Source organism: Phocoena sinus, chromosome 6 (genome assembly GCF_008692025.1).
Source record: "Phocoena sinus isolate mPhoSin1 chromosome 6, mPhoSin1.pri, whole genome shotgun sequence".
Lineage (NCBI taxonomy): Eukaryota > Metazoa > Chordata > Mammalia > Artiodactyla > Phocoenidae > Phocoena > Phocoena sinus.
Window position 1 is genome coordinate 3791399 of NC_045768.1, and position 19223 is coordinate 3810621.

The window sequence follows — 19223 nt, forward strand, 5'->3', positions numbered from 1 at the left end:
ATAACTTACTTTTTAAAGCTAAGAAGTTAGTTTTAAGCCTGATGGCCCAAGAATAGTAGAGCAACAGAGGCACGAGGCTTTCCCGGTTCTCTGTGGGCCGATGGCCAGGTGCACCCGTGGCCTGGCCTGCTGGCACCCTGTAACTTCCTGGCACGTCTCCTTGGGCAGACGAAGCTGGAGGACTGCAGGAACATGATCGCGGAGCTGCGCATAGAACTGAAGAAGGCCAACAGCAAGGTGTGCCACACCGAGCTGCTGCTCAGCCAGGTGTCTCAGAAGGTAAGAGGCGGGCAAGCTGGGCCATGCTCACACCACTGCTGATGTCCTTCCTCCAGACAGGACACGTGTATTACTCGTGTGTCTGTGTCAGGGCTTCCCAACAGGGAGTGATTCTGCTCCCTTCCCCCCAGGGGACATTGGGCAATATCTGGAGACATTTTTGGCTGACGTTTTTTGTTTTGTTTTGTTTTTTATTTATTTTTAGCTGCATTAGGTCTTCATTGCTGTGCGTGGGCCCCCTTTAGCTGCAGTGAGCTGGGGCTACTCTTCGCTGTGGTGCGCGGGCTTCTCATTGCGGTGGCTTCTCTTGTGGCAGAGCATGGGCTCTAGGCATGCGGGCTTCAGTAGTTGTGGCACGTGGACTCAGTAGTTGTGGCTCACAGGCCCTAGAGCGCAGGCTCAGTAGTTGTGGCGCATGGGCTTAGTTGCTCTGCGGCATGTGGGATCTTCCTGGACCAGGGCTCAAACCCACGTCCCCTTCATTGGCCAGCGGATTCTTAACCACTGCACCACCACTGGTTGACGTTTTTGATGCTACTGACATTGAGTGGGAGGGGCCGAGGTGCTCCTAAACATCAGACAGTGCATGGATGGCCCTGCAGCAGGGAACTACCTAGCCTGAGCCCTGGTCTATGTGTATCCTGGGAACTTGTTCTTAATACTTCGTTTACATAAATGTGAAGAGTTCGTTCAGGCTTTTGAGCTATGATCTTTACCTCTTTGGAAGTCATTGCACTCATATGTAAATCACTTACTCAAGAACCTGTGGGTTTACCCCAGGGCTTTATCCCACTGGACCTAACGTCCCTGCTGTGGTGGTTGTGTACATACCCATCTCCTCGAGGTGCCCTGTGGGTGGCCAGTTTTGACGTGGAGCATTTGCGCCTCTTCCCCTTTGCATAGGGACAATTTTGAAGTACGTTTCTGTCCATTTTTGTTGCCCTTGTATCCCTTCCTCCCCACCAGCCGTTTTGGTGTGGCCTTTGAAACCATGGGGGTTGTTTACACTGACTCAGCCCGAGATAGTGTGCTCCTAGCTGATTCCCTGTTTAATGTCCATTTGCTAGCTTTGTGTCGTCAGATCTTTCACTTTGCTTGTTTCTGTGTTTTTGTTAGCTCTCAAATAGTGAGTCGGTCCAACAGCAGATGGAGTTCTTGAACAGGCAGCTGTTGGTTCTCGGGGAAGTCAACGAGCTGTATTTGGAACAACTGCAGAACAAGCATTCAGACACCACAAAGGTATGTGGGCTTGAGGAGCCAGACCCTACCTGGGACGCTGTTAGGACCCGGGCAATATGTCTGTGGCACAGCACGGAGAATGGCTTATGAACTGTTTCCTGAAAGATGGCGTGGCAGACCTAGTGTCATTTCCACTTCTCCCTGGTCTGGCAACACAGGCACTTTTCAGCTGTCACACAAACTTGTCTCCCTTAGTTGGGTTGCTTTGAAACTAAATCAGTTATATGTGAAAGCACATAATGATAATTGGTACAGACTAGGTGATAAAAGTGTTTTTCTTCTTCTTTTTTTTTTTTTGTCGGCCACACCGCGTGCCATGCGGGATCTTAGTTCCCTGTCCAGGAATCAGACCTGTGCCCCCTGCAGTGGAAGCGTGGAGTCTTAACCACTGGACCACCAGGGAAGTCCCAAAAGTGTTTTCCTTCTCTTACCCATGCCCCCGTCTTTAAAGAGAGAGAGACAGGCTAACAGATAAAGAAAAAGGATGGGGAGCCAATTCTGTTTAGCATATAACTCTCTGGGCTGTGGGTTTATACTGCTAGAAATATTTTTCTTCTTCGTAATGTTGAATTTGATTTCAGCAGTTGGTGGCTCAGTCCTAGCGACAAGGCCAGTGTCGGGATGATCTTACATGAATTAGTGCCTTACCAGTGGTGTCGAGGCAGAAGTTTTATGTCACTTTATAAGTAGCCTTGGATAATGTTGGTGAATGAGTTGGGAATGGAATTTTAAGAAGAAATGCTTAGATGCTTCCTGTCACTAACTTCTTCATCAAACACAGGCTTTCTTTTTAGGATTTCTTGGGCTTTTGCTTTGTAAAGCTTTGTTTTCTTTTCCCTTGGCCAAATGTAGAGAGTAGTCTTAGAATCAGAGAGATTGAATTTTCATAATAGTTATTCTTATTTCTCAGCTTCTCTCAACTCTCAGATTCAGACTCCCTTTAGAAGGATGTTAAATGTGGAACTTTCTCTAGAAACCAGCTCTCGTTCATTTTGGAAGTATAATGGCCTCAGAAAAAGAAAGAAGGGAAAAGAGACCTGAGGGACTAGAGAACCTCTGAAAAAGCTTACTTAAACACACTCCTAACTCTCCCGAGAGAAATGTGGATGCGTGCCACGGTGCCGTCTTTTGGTTAGAACACTTACCCCCTTGGGACCTCAAGCAAGCCACCTGACCTCTTTGGGCCTGGCTTCACCGTTCATAAAATGCGCATGGTGATACTGACTTGCAGCCTTCAGCTGTAGGCAGCAACAGAAAAAGACTTCACCGGCTTAGCCATAAAGAGTTTCATTGTATCTCTTGACAAGAAGTCCCGAGGCAGGTGAATTCCAGGTTGGTCAAGTCAGCAGCTGAGGGACAGCAGCAAGGAGCCTCGTTCTTTCCCCTCTTCTGCACCACTCGACCTATCCTCTCAACCTTGTCTTTGGGCGGTCTGTGCTCCTGGTTGCAAAGTGTGTGCCACAGTTAACACTGTCACAGGTAGATGTCATGATGTCCCCTGGAGGAGGAGAGCATCGCCTCCTGCAGGTCTCTCTCATTAAGGAAACCTTTCCCAGGAACTCTCCACCAGACCTCCCACCCTTGTTATTGGCCACGATTATGTCATGTGTCCATCCCTAGCTAGCCATGGCTTTGAACCTGTGTTTGGACCTGGAGCTGGGCTTCCTCTTGTTCAGTCAAGTAGGGGACGAGAAATGGGTATCTGAGCGTCAGGTGGGGAATGGCTGGTAGGTACTGGGTGTAGCGCCTCTTACATGGCTGTGAAAGTTAGTGATAGTGCATAGATGTTCCTAGTTCAATGCTTTGTTTGATTCTCCATAAGTACTTACTGTCGTTTCCGACAAGAGTTCAGTTTGTTTACCTAACCTATGCCGAAGCCTGGAGCCCTCAGGCATAGCTGGAGCGGCCGCATTATCTGGTCCCAGTCCTGAGCTTAACTCGATCCCGTTCTGACCGAGGAAGCGTTGGGCTTGCTGGTCATCTTCGAGGTGGGGTGCATTCAGGGAAGCTCATCTCCTTGCTCCGTGTGGTTTATTATCTCTTTTAAAAAGACACATGTATGGTAATTTTAAGTTTATGCATATTTTACCACAATAAAAAAGCCACACAACACAAACGTTGCATATACTTGTTAGAAAAGCATCCTTTCCACCTCTCTTCTGAGCATAGCGCACACTTGCTGTTTCCATCGGTCAGCAGGCAGGTTGTCTTCCTGGCGTGATTGACAAACCTTGTCAGGGTACCTGGTCTGCAGATGTTCATTCCTGTTGCGTCTCTAGCTTTTTCTTAGTTGGTATTAGGGGAGGGAGAAGAGTAGAAAAGAAAACAAACGACCCGTACTGCCACTGCGCCAGCCTCCACCGCCACCACTCCGAACTGCACGCCACTGTGCCGGCCCACGCCTCCACCGTGTTGAAATCATAACTGAATATTGGCGTGTTTTCAGAATGTGTGTGTTAACATAGTTGATCACACTATTCACGTGGCTTTATAATCTGCTTTTTTATCCTTTACTGATACACATAATTTTAAAAATCTTATTAAATAGAAGATGTACTTTAATTTACTTACTTTCTTGACGCTAGACTTCATAGTTTCTAGTTTTTTGCTCTTCTGAATATGCTGTGCTGATTATTTTTGTGCCCAAATGTCTATTCATGTTTCAAATGATTTCCTAAGGGATAGATTTCAGGGAAGGATTAGTAGGTACTTACCGCCAGCCTACTTTCCAGAAAGTTGTACTAGTTTCTATTTCCACTAGCAATATACTAGTAAAGTACCTTCTCAGTGTTTGTTACATTGATTTTTCAAAGTGGATACGGCATGTTCATTTTTTAGAAGTACTCCAATTCCTTTTTTGTTTGTTTGTTTTGTTTTGTTTTGTTTTCAGGAAGTAGAAATGATGAAAACTGCATATCGGAAAGAACTAGAAAAAAACAGAAGCCATGTTCTCCAGCAGAATCAGAGGCTGGATACTGCTCAAAAACGGATTTTGGAACTGGAATCTCATCTAGCCAAGAAAGACCACCTTCTTTTGGAACAGAAAAAATATTTAGAGGATGTCAAACTCCAGGCAAGGTAACTTTTCAGGGGGAAAGGTTTTTGCTCTGATGTATTTAAGTAGAACTTCCCACATTCTGGGGTGGTCTGTATCTTTCAGAGGACAGCTGCAGGCCGCAGAGAGCAGGTATGAAGCTCAGAAGAGGATCACCCAAGTGTTTGAATTGGAGATCTTAGATTTATACGGCAGGTTGGAGAAGGATGGCCTCCTGAAAAAACTTGAAGAAGAAAAAACAGAAGCAGCCGAAGCAGCGGAAGAAAGGTAGGAGCAAAGAGTCGGCAGCCATGGCCTCATCGTGAGGCTGCCGCTGACAGAGCAGGGAGGCATCGCGTGGTGTTAGCAGCGGTCCCAGACTGACAGGCGAGCCTGCAGCTCTCAGCTGCATCCCTCAGAGCACCCAGCCATCCTTCTGAGTTCCTTGTCCTGGGGCCCGAGGCACTTGATAATGGTCCTGGGAAGCGTTCCTATTTAAGATCGCCATCTGATATCCCTGGTTGTGGCTTAGGTTTCTCTTCATGAGCTCTCAACACGGGAGTCCTCTCTTCTAGAACATAGAGCGGGCCGGCAGAGTTCAGCGTCGGTGCGAGCGCGCGTCCGGGTAATTCCATGCTTCCCAAACACGGGCACTGCAACCACCGGCTCCCTTTCTCGTCCTCGGATTTCTTACAGGCTCGACTGTTGTCGTGACGGCTGCTCAGATTCTGTGACAGGGCACAACAATGAAGAGGCATCTGGCCCTAACGGGGAGACCAAGCCCCCCAGGCCCGGCGGCGCCCGGGGCGGTAGCGGAAGTAGAGGAGGCGGAGGCGGCAGCAGCAGCAGCAGCAGCGGCGGCGGCAGTGAGCTTTCTACCCCAGAGAAACCCCCAAACCCGAGGGTGGGCCCATGCAGCAGTCGGTGGGAGACTGCCGTGGGAGAGCCCACTGCGGGCATCCCTATGACTGTCGGCTCACTTCCTAGTTCAAAAAGCTTCCTGGGCATGAAGGCTCGAGAGCTATTTCGTAATAAGAGTGAGAGCCAGTGCGATGAGGACAGCCTGACCAGCAGTAGCCTTTCTGAGACCCTAAAGACAGAGCTGGGCAAAGACTCGGGTGTGGAAGCCAAGCCACCCCTGAACCTAGACGGCCCGCAGCCACCTCCCCCAAAGCCAGACAGCGTGGGACAGCTCCGCATCATGGACTACAACGAGGCACAGCACGAGCACAGCTAGGGACGGTGTCGATCAGTGTTAACTTGTGTGTCGCCGGCCTGGAACGGGAGGCGCGAGTGCCCGTCTCAGAGCTTTCCTGTTTCCAGGCGTTGAGGGGCTGTAGCTCCCGCAGAGGAAATGGGATGGGGGTCCTTTGACGGTTGATTGAACGCAGAACGGTTTTTGCATCTGGCATTGAAATGCCTCTTTGGTTTCCCTTCGGCCACCCTCTCTTTCATTTACCTGGCAGCGTGTACTAACCCGAGGGCCAGGGTGCGTTCCTCACTAGCTTTATTTTCTTCCTTTTCCCCCCAAATTGTTGTGTCCTTTGAACCTGTGCAATACGAGGCCAAATTTCATCCTGGAGTCTAACCCACCACACCACCCGCTCCTTTCCTGAAGCCCAGTTAGCTGGGCGGGCTCTCCGTGAGCCCAGGTCATTGCTGGCATCACAGGTAAGTCTGGTTTTGTCCCTTTCCAGGAGGATGTGACATGCAAAGTCGATCATCTTCCCGTGAGAGCTTTTACGTGAGATGTTGTCACTGCTTTTGGTTCTAACATCCATCATCTAAAGCCGCAGATCCAGAAAAACGATGGTTTATTCTCTTGAGTTCTTTTGGCCGTTCTGACAAGCTTCCTAGAAAGTTCCATGTGAACAAAGGTCTGTTGTTGGAAAAGTCTGGAGCTGGCACTGTGGAGACCATGCTCCCCTTCGGGAACGCTCTGTCCCCCCGCCCCACTACCTCTTGCCTATGTGGCGTTTGCTTGAAAGCTGGTACTGCTCTGATTACGGGCTGGGGTGTGGGTGGTCAGGCGTGCTCTCTGCAGGAGGGAGGATGGTGGCTGGAGCAGCCTCCTGAAAAGGACAGTGCTGGGGATGAGGACCTGCCCCTGCAGGCGGGGCGGTGCTAGCTGTTTGCCTCTCTTCCCTGTCCCGTGTGCCTCCTGTTTACGTCAGCTTCTCTGGGATGCTGCAGCAGAAAGGCTCTGGAGGTCCAAAGAGTTTCTTCAAAGTTTTACGACCATCGTGTCTCAGGCTGTGAGCGTTGCCTCGCTATAGTAGATTCTAGGCCACGAAAAAGGTAACAGCTTTTTCACCCCAATGCTGACTTTCAGGGGCCGACCCTGCAGGGGGCTTGATGCTGCTCCCCTTGCACGTGTTGGTCATGGCAGAGCATTAAAGCAGAGTCCTGGAGAGGGTTGACAGAGCTGACTGCCTGGACCCAGTGGGCTGCCTGCACGTGCTCGGGAGAGGTGACGCAAGTCAGAACATGGGTCGTGGCAGAGAATCTGAACTCAGCAGGTGCTCCTGAAATGAATGCTAGAAGCCTAAGAATTGTTGCCTGGTGATCCAGCCGAGGCTGAGGCAGGGGGAGACTGGTAGGAAAGAGCCAGTGAACTTGGCTTTTTTCTTTCTCATCTTTCAGTTAAAAGTGTAGAAGGGTTCATCCATGAAGAGGGAAACGGCAAACTGAAATGGTACGAAACTTTAGTGCGTATGGAAGCTTCCAGCACATGAGGGTTAAAGTCTGTTTTTCAAAGTGTGGCAATAAATATTCTAGCCTCCTAAATAACCAAAGGGAGCTAGAGAATGAGACTCGACGTCACCATGGCTGTACTGGCAGGCCACCTCCTTGGGACGGGATTTCTGGGTGTGACTGATGGATCCCAGCTTGAGGAAGGGTGTGTGCCCGACTGCTCCAGCCCAGCGTGGGGCCAGCAGTTGCCCCTGGATGCCTGATGTGGAGTATTAATGACACCATGGATGTTTAATTCAGCTTTTTCCAAAGGAAAGCTTAAAATCCAGTACGTTCTGGTTTCTTATTAAGTTTTATTTAGAAAAGGAAAACGTGAACAAATCCAGGAAAAGAAAAGTTACAAGGTAACTATTAAAACTGTTTCTAAATGCTTATCCCCTCCCCAAGCCCAGGAGATCTGTGCCACAGAACAAAGATACCAGGCGCTTAAATCAAAGCCTTTACCCTAACTGCAAAAGCAAGGAGGCCAATGTAAAGAAAGGAAAAAAATTTTTTAATGGACAGGTTGTAAAAATACAGGGAAGGAGGAGGCAGCGTGGTAAAGTGGACCGGGGCCCCGGGCCGGAGGCCCTTGGCATACTCCTCCAGCCGGGGCATCCGTTTGCTCAGCTTTATAACCATGGCTGACCCCAGCAGCTGCACTCGGCTTCCTTTGGGCTCTAGGAGGCCATGGATTTTACTCAGCCAAGGCTCGGGGATGGAGGCCTGGAGTCATGCTGAAGTTACCCGGCCTGAAAATTTAGGCTTTTATATTGCAGAGGACTTGAGTCGATAGTAAAGTTTGGTTTGGTTTTGAAAATGGTAGACTTGCCAAGAGTCAGCGGGTCACTCGATTGTGCGGCAGTGAGTATTTTTAAGGATGGAAAGGTGACGGTGGTAGAGGAGCTCCCGAGAGAGAATTCAGGCCTGGGAACAGGCGGGGCAAAGGCAGTAGAACCGTCACATTCGAGGCAGAGCCTGTATTCACAGACGTTAGGGTTAACCTCCACCGGAGTCGCTTGGAGCAGGCTTGCCTCTGCTTCAGAGCTGTTTGGCCAAAAGTGTCCATGACCTGTTCCACTCAGCACCTGACACTAGCCAGGGTCAGCGTAGACCCCGAGAGAAGATTGGAGTCTGCTTCTTGGGAGTCTCGGGAGCGTGAACCCTTGTTTTAAAAGGGAGCACTGCAGCATCGTTGCGGAGGGCGGGAGGGGAGATGATAGCATGGTCTCCATAGAGAGAATGGGCTCCTGAATCTACTACAGGTAGGTAAGTACACGAATCTCTATCAGACAGAGCTTTCACGGATTTTAAAAGCTTTTGACAAGGTTCTGTCACAAGTCTATGAAATCTGTCACTGTGGAATTGGAAGAAATACCTGGTCATGAATAAGAAAACTAACTGAAATCCAAAGGTAGGGGATGAAGACCATTTCTTGGGTCAGAGGTTTCCTTGGAGATGAGTGCTGGGACCAACCATATAAGGTGGATGGGTAGATGTGACCTCCCTAGGTTTGTCAGCAGGGTTTTTCAGGAGGGAAAACTGCCCAACCTTTGGGAATAAGCTGCTGAAGGTTCCTATTAGGCTCTGTGAGTGGAGAGAGAAGTGACAGATAAGCTGCTTTGTGAGCCAGAATATATGTGATGTGTTTAGGTGGAAATAGTCCAAACTCTTCTTAAAAGGTAAACTGTTACAATCCAGGGAAGTGTCCTGGAAGCCACTGACAGTTGGAAAGATTAGCCCACCGTGCCACCATGGCCACAGAGGCCGGCTTCCCACTGGGCAAAACCGGGACAGTGGGAAACAAAACTCCAGACCTGGGCCGTCCCCGTTTGCAACAGCACATGTAGTTTCCAGTGTTTTTGTTGAGAAAGATAAAACTCTAGTAGTTTTGTAAAGAGGATAAATAAGATGACCGTGATGATGAGAGAGGGTCCGTGGAGACCACAGATGTTCAGACTCACGGTTAAGAGTAAAAAATTGGGTGTTTCTGTGTAGAGAATATAACAAAAGTGCTATGACCAGTCAATGTGAATTTTCACCAAATACCAGAACATACCACTTGAAGCCAGAAAGAAATAACTGAAGAACAAGTGAGAGAGACAGTACTACGTGGAGATGCGGTTTTTCTAACCAAAAGCAGTAAGAGGTGTTAGAAAGTGTGGAGAGGTCTAAGGAGGGTTTGGGCAGAGTGAAGACTCAGTCCGGAGCTGCTCTCGAGGTGGAGTGCCACCCACCTTGTGCGGATGCTCTGAGAGGCCGCCGTCTCCTCAGAGTGGCTCCGGGAGCAGCCCGAGCCCACCCGGAAGTGTGTGTCTCGCGCGGGGAAGAAAGCTGTCTTTCGTGGAATGACCCAAATCGGCACGTCTCACTCTGGGCATTTTCACTGTTCGAGGTACGTGCGTTAAAATTGACCGGCCACGAGTATGCGAAGATGTTTGCGTATCTGTTTACGTCCAGAGTTCTCTGACATGTGCCCTTGCCCTCCCCCAGACCACAACAGAGGAGTTGATTGCACTTGATTAAAATTTTCTTTATAGATGAAAGAACACATTGAGGTTGGGGCCTGGCCCCCGGGCTGCTGCTGTGACCCTTGTCCCCACGTGGCTCATTTCCCCGTCCGTGACTCTGATGTGCCCGGGGGAGCGGTGTTTCCGTCTTCTCCACTCCGTCCTGCAGTCTGTATGTGCCGCCCTGAGAGAAGATGGCTGTAGCTGCAAGGGGAGCCTGCCTGCGATAGTCGAGCACCTGGGCCCACGACGGCTTCTGGCCTTGAAACGAGTTAACGAAGGCAGAGGAGCTTTCTCTCCCCCTTCCCGTCCCGGTGCCACAAAATTGTCCATCCTCGGGGATAAGTAGACTAGTGGAACCATTGGAGTAGACCTTTTAGAGGAGACCCTTCCCCCCCCAGGCCAACCCCTCCTCCCTCTCCCCACCGTGATACAGTGTTTGGACAGGAGGGTACGGCGCTGCCCTTGGCGGCAGATACTTCGGCTTATTGAAGAGGCAGCCAGGCATTTTGCACTAGGAAGAATCAGTGATCACTTTTCAGAAGACGTCTATGGACCATACATATATTATGGAGGAAAAGATTTTGCTAAGACATAATCTAGTTTTGTAACTCAATCATGGATCAACCATATGTGGCTGACTTGCAGTTTAAAGGGGTCCCATCACTGAAAAACAGATTTTTTTTTGGCTGACTGCTTTTAGCTAAATTTAAGGAAGTCATCTCTTGTCAAAAGGTTTACACCTTCCCGTCTTGATCTTAAAAGCATGTCAAACAATCCACATCAGATGCCATAAATGCGAACTGCAAGAGGAAATGGTACAACCTTAGTGAATGGGAGCTGGAATCAAAAGGGTTTGCTGTCCTTCTTAGAATGTTCTAAAATGTCAAGGCAGTTGCTTGTGTTTAACTGTGAACAAATAAAAAATTATTGTTTTGCACTACTTTGCTGTATTGACATGAAGTGACTCATGTTGGCCTCTGAGGGGCTTATAGGCAAAGTAGGAACTTGTCCAAAGATGGAAAGCCTCAGGGTCTGGATTGGTTGGTGACCTTGGGTGGCTGGAGGGGGTGCTGACAAGTGGAATCTGGCTTTAGTCCCTGTAAGATCCTTTTGTTCTGGCAAAGAGCCACAAATCCTACCTGTATCTGCCTCAAATTCACGCTCTTCCCACAAAGTGTCATGGTGGTGTAGGGGGAGGCGACTGGAGCCGTCTCTACCAGAAAGCTCTCAAAACCAGGTGGCGGGCCGGGTCTGCACAGCCATCCAGCCTTGCTTTTGGTGTGTGCTTGCCTTCCTAGGGGTTGGCCGGCACATTGGGTTTAATACAGCCCTTTTGGAGGAGCGCAGGTGGCACCGAAGTTGTCAAACGCTTACAGACCCTGAGCCTTGCCGACTGTGTCTTACGAGTGTGCTGAGGAGGGAGTGCAGCTCGCGTCCACCACCTTCCCTACGCCATCAGGTGTTTGGAGGAAGGAGGGAAACTACCTTTAAACGACTGCAAGATCCACCCTGGCCTTACTGGGAAAGGACCAGTAGTGAAGAAGCTACGTCTGCAGTGTGGTTTTCCACTGCTCGCTTCTGCCCAGCTGCCCTGGAAATTGGTCAGCTCTGCCCATTTAACAGCGGGATCAGCTCCTTCGGGACAGGACATCGAGGTGGCAGTTGTAAGTTTTGTCTGGAAAATTCAGATGTTCTTGTCTGAGTAGGTCTCTAACTGTACAAGGAGTTACTGGGCTGGCCTTCTGTGGGCCTTTGGCAGAAACCTCTTCACAGCAGACCCTGTTTGGAGCGGGGTGTGTTCCCCTCCACAGTGGTAGCGCTTTGCTAGTGGTTTTGCTTGTGAGGCTACTGCCCAGCATCTTCTGGGGTCTTAGGGTGAATGTCGTTTTCTTTAAGGGATAAGTCCCAGGAAACCAGGCCAGGCAAAGAGGTGGCAGAACGCTTTCTATTCTTGACTGTCGCCCCCTAGGAAGCAAGAATACAGAAGCTAAGTCGCCCCCTGTGAAGAGGCAAAAACCAACAGTCAGACAGTACTTCTGGCAAGCTCGGAAGCCAGTGACGCATTTTACAATGTCTGGGCCTCAATTATGTTGTGAAAACCAGGTAACTGTCCTCGGACGGGAACCACAAAATCAATTCTTCCGGCTTCTCTCAGTCTCTCCCAAGTAAAGGAGAGGCAAGGTGGGTGCGTTCCCCTTTGGGCTTTGGTCCAGAGATCTGATCACACCGAGCAGTTCAACATGCTGCCCTCAGCATCCCGAGAGGCGGGAGCAGCCCTGTCTTGCAGAGAGTGGCGTCTCGCCTATGGCTGCCGCTGTGGCGGGAAGGGAGCTGAGGGGCCTCCTCCAGCTGCACGGCTCAGCTGGGAAAGCTGGGCCCGCGCGGGACAGTCAGTGCCCTAGCCCTTTCCCGGCCTCCCCGGGACACCCTCTACAGGCAACACTAAGTGAGGGTCCTCTTCATCAGTACGGAACCTGACGCTCAGAGGCGAGGAAAAGTTAGAAGTTACAGCACGAGAGGAAAAGAGGTTCTCAGTCATACGTGGGGCGGTCCCCTTGGGGGTTAATAAGTGGCAAAGACTGTGGGCACCAGTGAAAACGGATCAACTAGTGGAAACCAAGCTTAGTAGCAAAGTGCCCCACGGGACGGGATGGGACAGGATGGGATTGGGATCGAGCAGGTCACCAGCTGAGTTACAGTTTCCCACCAGCTGGTCTCCAGGGCGGTTTTGAACACTGTTTTGCCCCTATAGGTTTGAGTCTGTCTTGTGTCGGTTGCCCGCACTTGTCTTGTCTTAGCCGAGGCTGGGTGCCTGTGGCCTGGGGCTCACTCACGTGCTGCAGCGCTTTGCAGGGCAGCTTCTCCGAGTGGGCGACCCATTCTTTCATCATGTCTAGGACGATGGGGATGAGGCTGACCACGCCTCCACAGTGGTTCCTGACCTCGTGGCAGCTGAGGCAGTTCGCCATGTCGGGAGGGCACCTGCAGGGCGGCAAGAGGGGCCGGCTGAGCCCTGCCCCGGGGACTCCCGTGCCGCGGCCCAGACCTCGGGCAGGGGTTTCTAAAGCTGCCCCCGCTGCAGAACCCCCCTGGGAGGTTTTAGAGCTGTGCGCCCACCAGGCCAGGCTCTCGTTGCCAGACATGGTGGTTGAGCGGGTTTAGGGCCCGGGAGCCCCCAGGAGATCCTGATGTGAAAGGCATGGGTCACGAGCTGTGGAAGCCTGCTCTGATCACTCCCAAGTACACCGTTTAGCCCCTCTGACTCTTCTTACCCTAGCATCTAAACAGCTTCCTCCAGAATTTGGTACTCTGCGCTGCGGATTCCCCAGGGCTCAGAATTGGGGAGCCTCGCTGGTGGTGCTGACGCCCATGGCACCGGGCTCCAGACATCCCACTTCTTCCCGGGCTTCCGGGAACAGCTGGTCTGTGATCCCCTTCTCCTGGCCTGTCTGCAACGTCTGCAAATGTGACTAGCAATGTGCGTGGCAGGTCGCAGTTTCTAAACCACAGTGGAACCCAGTGTCTGGGACCGTGTGCATCTGTTCCCCATACATCCCTGTCCTGAGCCCAGGCCGACAACACCAGGTGCCGACAGAGTGGGTTCCGCTGATGATCTCATTAAACCTGCGTAAGAGCCCTGGGAGGTGTGTGCTGCCCTTTATCCATTTCCCAGACGAAATGTATGAAGAGATGAATCACTGGCCCGAAGTCACAGAGGTGGCGTGTGGTAGAGCCGGGACCTAAACCCTGGCCGGCTGAGTCTTGAGCCCACGCTTTCCAACCGCTTTGCCATTCACTCACATATTTGGTGAGGGAATGAGTGAACGGCTCGTTCCACCAGTTAGGATCCGAGCCTGATTCTGGCACACATGCACTGGCCCTCTCTGGGCCTTGGGTTTTTTTCAGCGTTCAAGTGAGGGGATGAGGCCCGGCCCCGCCCGTGAGCCCGCGAGCCTCCACCTGCCCGATGCTGGAGATGGGCCGGATCTTGTCGCTGGCATTCTCCCTGCAGTGCTCCAGGGCAGCAATGAAGGTGAACTGCTGCTGCTGGAAGAGCTGGTACTTCTGCTCCACACTTCGAAGGGATTCCTTCACCTCATTCATCATCCTGTCTGCTCATTCACAGGCGAGGAGGGGTCTGTGCAAGGAAGAGGAGAGTCGAGCTCCCAGGGCCAGACCCGCGGATCCAGCTCGGGGGCTGTGAGATGCCCATGGCCCCTCTCAGCGGCGCACAGGGCTCGGCAGCTCCCCACAACGCTGGGGAGCAGGGACTGTTTTCATCCCCATTTTGCAGAGAAGGAAACAAGGCCCTAGGAGGCGGTGCACTTGCTCAAGAACCCGGCAGGCTGTCCGCGACGGAGCCAAGCCCAACCCAAAGCCCTTTTACCCTCCAGGGCCACGTTCTTTGCCGTGAAACAAGACTTCCTTCCCTCAGCCTAGACGTGAGTTTCTCCGGGCCTCAGTTGGCCTCTGGTGCCCCCTCCCTGCCTCCTGTGGAGTTTGCAGGGATAACCCTGGTTGGAAACATTGACGCTGCGGGGAGTACTGTGTTTTGGTGCCTCACAGACTGTCCCAGTGTCATCCAGGGGGTCCACGACGTGTCCAGAATCTCCTCTGAGCAGAGAAAGGCAGTGGGTTCTGCCCTCCATGACATCACAGTTTTGCTGAGCACGTGCAAAATGCTCCAGGTCACGGATTCATGGAATGTTTAGGCTGGAAGGAAGCTCAGTAGATCAACTCCCCTTAACTTCCGGGGGAAACTGAGGCCCAGGGGGTCACAGCAAGCTTGTGCCAGAGACGCGCTAGGTCCTGGGTTTCCTGATGTCTAACCAGCATCCTTGAAGGTGCCACGGCCGGCTGTCCCTGCACCACGAGGCCCTGGCACACATGGAGCCCAGGCTTGCACGTGCCCCGCGTCAGTCAGAGGAGGCTGTGCTGAGGTGGGGCCCCAGTGGGATGCTGCAAGTGGAAGGGGCCGGAACACTGGGGTGGGGGGTGCGGAGAACACAGCCAGGCTTCCTGCCAGCTCCCAGCTGGAGAGGAGGTTTGTTTCTAATGGGTCTCCCTCAGCGTCCTCACACAGCAGGACCGGAATGAGGGAGTCTCTGTGGTAAGAGGAGACGGCATCAGGGGGATGAAAGGCGAACAGACCACCAGGTGGCCTCCACGACACGACAGGAGGGAGGGCTGGGGAGCTGGAGCTGGGAGCCGCAGTCCTGGGCTGGGAGCTAAACGCAGCCCCACTGCCATAAAGGAGCTGCGCCAGGGAATTCCCTGGCGGTCTGAGCTTTCACCACTGAGGGCGCGGGTTCAATCCCTGGTCGGGGAGCTAAGGTCCCGCAAGCTGTGAGGCACGGCCGAAAAAAAAGAAGGAACCATGCCAGGAGGGGGCCTGACAATCGTGCCCCACCAGCCCAGGTGGGTCTACTGCAAACTGAATGGAGCAGCTTTAGCGGCAGCGTCCTGAGGCCACCCCTGGGAGCCGTAGCCTGTGTTTGCCAACAGAGCAGCGCAGCTCCACTGGGGACAGGCCTGGTTCAGGGCCACGCAGGGCAGTGGCCTCCTTCTACTCAACCTCCGCCCCATTCAGCACAAGCTGAGAGGGGAGCCGGGCTGTGGGGACGCTGTGGGACCCGCTGTTCGTTGAACACGTGCCACAGCCAGCCAAGGCCCCCCAACCCCATCCTGGAGGCAGAAATGAGTCGACCTGGGGTGCAGCGGTTTTCTGTTACCTCGCATGGAGGCAGGCTTACCAGGACCTGGCCTAGGGCAAGGAGAGCGAGGCCCACACCTTGCTGCAAAAGGTAAGCGGGTGCCAGAAACACAGCAATCAGGACAGGTAAAAGCAGGCGTGATGTGCACCCTGAAAGAAGCCAAGGCTGCTGAGGGCTCGACCTCCTGGGGGAGGGGAGGTTTGAAAAGAAGGCCGGGGGCTTCCCTGCTGGCGCAGTGGTTAAGAATGCAGGAGACGCGGGTTCGAGCCCTGGTCCCGGAAGATCCCATATGCTGCGGAGCAACTGAGCCCGTGCGCCACAACTACTGAGCCTGTGCTCTAGAGCCCGCGAGCCACAACGACTGAGCCAGTGCGCCACAACTACGGAGCCTACGCTCTAGAGCCCGCGAGCCACAACGACTGAGCCAGTGCGCCACAACTACTGAGCCTGCGCTCTAGAGCCCGCGAGCCACAACGACTGAGCCAGTGCGCCACAACTACGGAGCCTACGCTCTAGAGCCCGCGAACCACAACGACTGAGCCCACGCGCCACAACTACTGAGCCTGCGCGCCTAGAGCCCGTGCTCTGCAACAAGAGAAGCCACTGCGATGAGAAGTCCACGCACCGCAACGAACAGTAGCCCCCGCTCGCCGCAACTAGGGAAAGCCCACGTGCAGCAACGAAGACCCAACGCGGCCAAAAATAAATAAATACATAAATAAATTTATAGAAAAGAAAAGAAGGCCGGCTTTGGAGAGGAGGAGGGCAGGTGGGTGGAGGGGTGGGACCCTGGGCAGAGGGTGGGAAGAGGGAATGTGAGCAGGTGTGGGGGCGGTGGGCAGGGCGAGGCTGAGGGCCCACTGACGGGCAGAGCTGTGAGAGTGAACACGGAAGCTTCTAGCCAAGGAAGTGCAGAGCACTCCAGGCGTTCATTCATTCGTTCATTCATTTATGCCGCAGTGCCTACCAGGTGCCAGACACCTGCAGGGTGCTGGGCTGGATACACAGCGTTGAACAAAATAGACAAGACTCCCTACCCTGGAGGGACTTTAAGAATGGGAGGCAGACAATGAGGATAAGTGAAGTGAACGCTAGTTTAGAGAAGGAGAAAAGCAAGCAGGGAAGCCAGATGGGAATGGCCAGAAGGGCTACACAGTCTGCAAGAGGGGCATTTGCAGGAGGTGGGTGGGTGAACTGGAGCTGAGATCCCAGATGGCTCGGCGCAATCCTCCTAATAACAGCTGGTTCGATGAGGCTCTAGGTAAACCCTGGACAGGCATCACCTCAGATCCTTGCTACAGCCCTTTCAGCGGGGTACCACGGTCACCCCCACATGACAGACGACAGGTGACAGAGCCGAGGTCAGGCAGCTAGGACGGGAGCAAACCAGCTTCCCCACTCAGTTCTGCCCGACTTTATTTAGCCTGGGATCTTGGATACCTCCCTTCCTTCCTCCGCCCCCCAGCCCCCAGTGATGGCCCATTGAGAGAAACACGCCAGATACCAGATTGACTGTGGCTGGGGGTGGGGAGTGGATACCAAGGGCCTGCACTACCTGGACCCTTGGGCCTCGCTTCCGCTCGAGTGAGACTGTCCCCTGTTCCCCATCGCAGAGCAACGAGGACTAGCGTTCAGGGGGCTGCCCTGTGTGCCCAGCTCCCTGCCACCCTCCTGGAACTGCCAAGTTCTCTAGGGATACAGCAGCCCTACCTTGACTGGTGGCCCCAAGAGCCCCTGAGAGCAAAACCGACTTGGTTCTTGATCCTATCGACTTGTGACATGCGCACCAGGAGTATTGTGAGAGGAGCTGTAATAAGCTATCCAAAGTGATCGCCCCTTGAACAAGCGTCACTGCAGCCAGATTAGTCTGGATGAAAGGCGCAGGGTGCAGGCACTTCTTGATCTGGGGGAGGAGGAAGGAAAAAACTGATTATCCGATAGGGTTTAGGCTTTAATTGATTTGTATTTTTTCAGGCTGCTAAAGAAGATTAAATCGTGGTATGAAAAGCACCTAGGGCTTAAAATAAATGAGGAGGAAGGCAAGTCATTTCAGAAATGTCCAGGAAGCAAACTGAACCTCTCCAGTGCAAATGGCAGGCTTGGTGGCTGTGTTCTTTGTTCAGGGTGAGGCAGCTTCCTTTTCTTCCCCAGCTGTCTTTGCAGTTGAATTTGACAAGCCTACCAAAGTGTGTATGTGCTCTGAGAAGGCAGTTCTGAGGGGGAGCGAGCCTCTTCCCCTTGGAGGGCATGTCTCCAGGCTGGTAGCTGCTGGAAAAGGCTTTGGCTAGGAGTCAGGACGTGTAGTTCCAGCCTGGCTCTACCTTTAACAAGTGACCTTGGCCTAGAATTTCCCCCTTTCCAGGCCTCAGTTTATCCATCTGTAAAATGAGGGAGTTTGGATTAGAGGCTTTTCAAGGGCTCTTCTGATTCTAACGCTCCATAATCAACAGCTGATGAGGAAAGAGGTCCAGAAAAGGGAAATGGCTCAGCTAACAAATTTTTACCGTTCTGAGCCTCCGATTTCTCACCCGTAAAATGGGAATGAAGGTACCTATTTCTCACGGTTGGCGCAAAGATTAAATGAGATATATTACTAATAGTAGCCCCTATGCATTGTGCACTTACTACACACCAGTTACTGTCTAATACTTCTGACATATTAGTTCATGGAAACCTTCCATAATCCCCACTTAATAGGGGAGGAAAGTGAGGCACAGAGCAGGCTGGCACAGCTAGTAAGGGCGGAGCCAGGATTTGAACTCCGGGGCAATCTGTATTGACTATGCCATACTCCCGCTCCATAATGCTCACATTACGGTAGCTCCTCCTAAGAATAGCAACGGACAAGAGCTAGAGCGCCCAATTCAGTGCCGCGTCAGATACCAGGCTGCCCACCGGGGATTAACACGATTCGCAGACCTCCTTCCCCCCTCCGCGTCCCACCCCAACTCTCTCTCTCAGGGCAGCGGCAGCAGCGGCGGCGCCCTCCATTCTCCACCCCCCTCACCCTCCAGTTTCCAAATCCAGGGCTTGGGTGGGCCCTCCCCGGGCCTGCTTTAACCTTGCTTGTCCTAGAGCGGCCTTCACTCACAGAGCGCCCTGAAGCTGGAGTGTCTCCGTGTCTGTCTGGGGCCCCGGAGGGGCGGGGAGGCCCTTCCCAGGGCTTGGGAGAAGGGGTGGGTGGGTTGGGGAGATCTGAGGTGAGAAGGGGCGGGGCCATGGGCCAGATTGTTACCGCCGGTGCCATAGCAATCGGGTCACGGGGCAGCCCCGCCCCTCCCCGGGAGCAAGTGGCGGGGTCTCGGGGGCTCAGAAGGTGCAAGCTGGGCTGAGAGTTTCCGACGGGACCCTCGACCCTCCCGCCCCTCCTTTTTCAAGCACCCTGCCCCACATCTACTCAGCGTCTTCATTTTAAAGATGGGGAAACTGAGGCCCTGAGAGCATAGCCGGGGTGGCTCAAGGAGCTCCTAACTGGGGTCTCTCAGCACAGGGGGTCCCTATCAGGGGACACCTCTGACCTCAGAAGGCCACAGCTGGAGGAGACTTGAGGTGCCCCGCTGGGGGCGCGCAGAGGGGCGCGGACGAGGCCAGGGCAGGGAAGCACTTGCCCCAGGCGGCCGAGCGCGCCGGAGGAGGAGCGGGTGCCTGGGCCAGGCTCCAGCCTCGCCGGGGGGCGGGCGCGACGCGTGCTGATGACGCAACGGGAGCGGC

The 19223-nt window shown here is 53.0% G+C and overlaps 2 protein-coding genes across 6 annotated transcripts in view; one reads left to right on the forward strand and one right to left on the reverse strand.

Annotated features, from left to right (window-relative positions):
* Positions 1–10739, forward strand: part of TSC1 (TSC complex subunit 1) — a 48818-nt gene extending 38079 nt beyond the window's left edge. For 4 of the 5 annotated variants that reach the window (XM_032635060.1, XM_032635061.1, XM_032635058.1 and 1 more), the window contains 5 exons: positions 169–279; positions 1396–1518; positions 4409–4596; positions 4679–4840; positions 5249–5789. In XM_032635060.1, the coding sequence (XP_032490951.1) occupies positions 169–279; positions 1396–1518; positions 4409–4596; positions 4679–4840; positions 5249–5789 (1125 nt within the window). Of the gene's footprint in view, positions 1–168; positions 280–1395; positions 1519–4408; positions 4597–4678; positions 4841–5248 lie in introns of all 5 variants that reach the window. The other variant, XM_032635057.1, reaches the window with a different exon arrangement.
* A 445-nt stretch (positions 10740–11184) lies between these two features.
* Positions 11185–13902, reverse strand: SPACA9 (sperm acrosome associated 9). The gene is made up of 3 exons (XM_032635246.1): positions 13759–13902; positions 12633–12926; positions 11185–11763 (listed from the first exon to the last, which is right to left on the reverse strand). The coding sequence occupies exons 1-3, from the start codon at positions 13900–13902 to the stop codon at positions 11644–11646; spliced, it is 558 nt and encodes a 185-aa protein (XP_032491137.1). The 3' UTR covers positions 11185–11643.
* Between the last annotated feature and the right edge of the window lie 5321 nt (positions 13903–19223).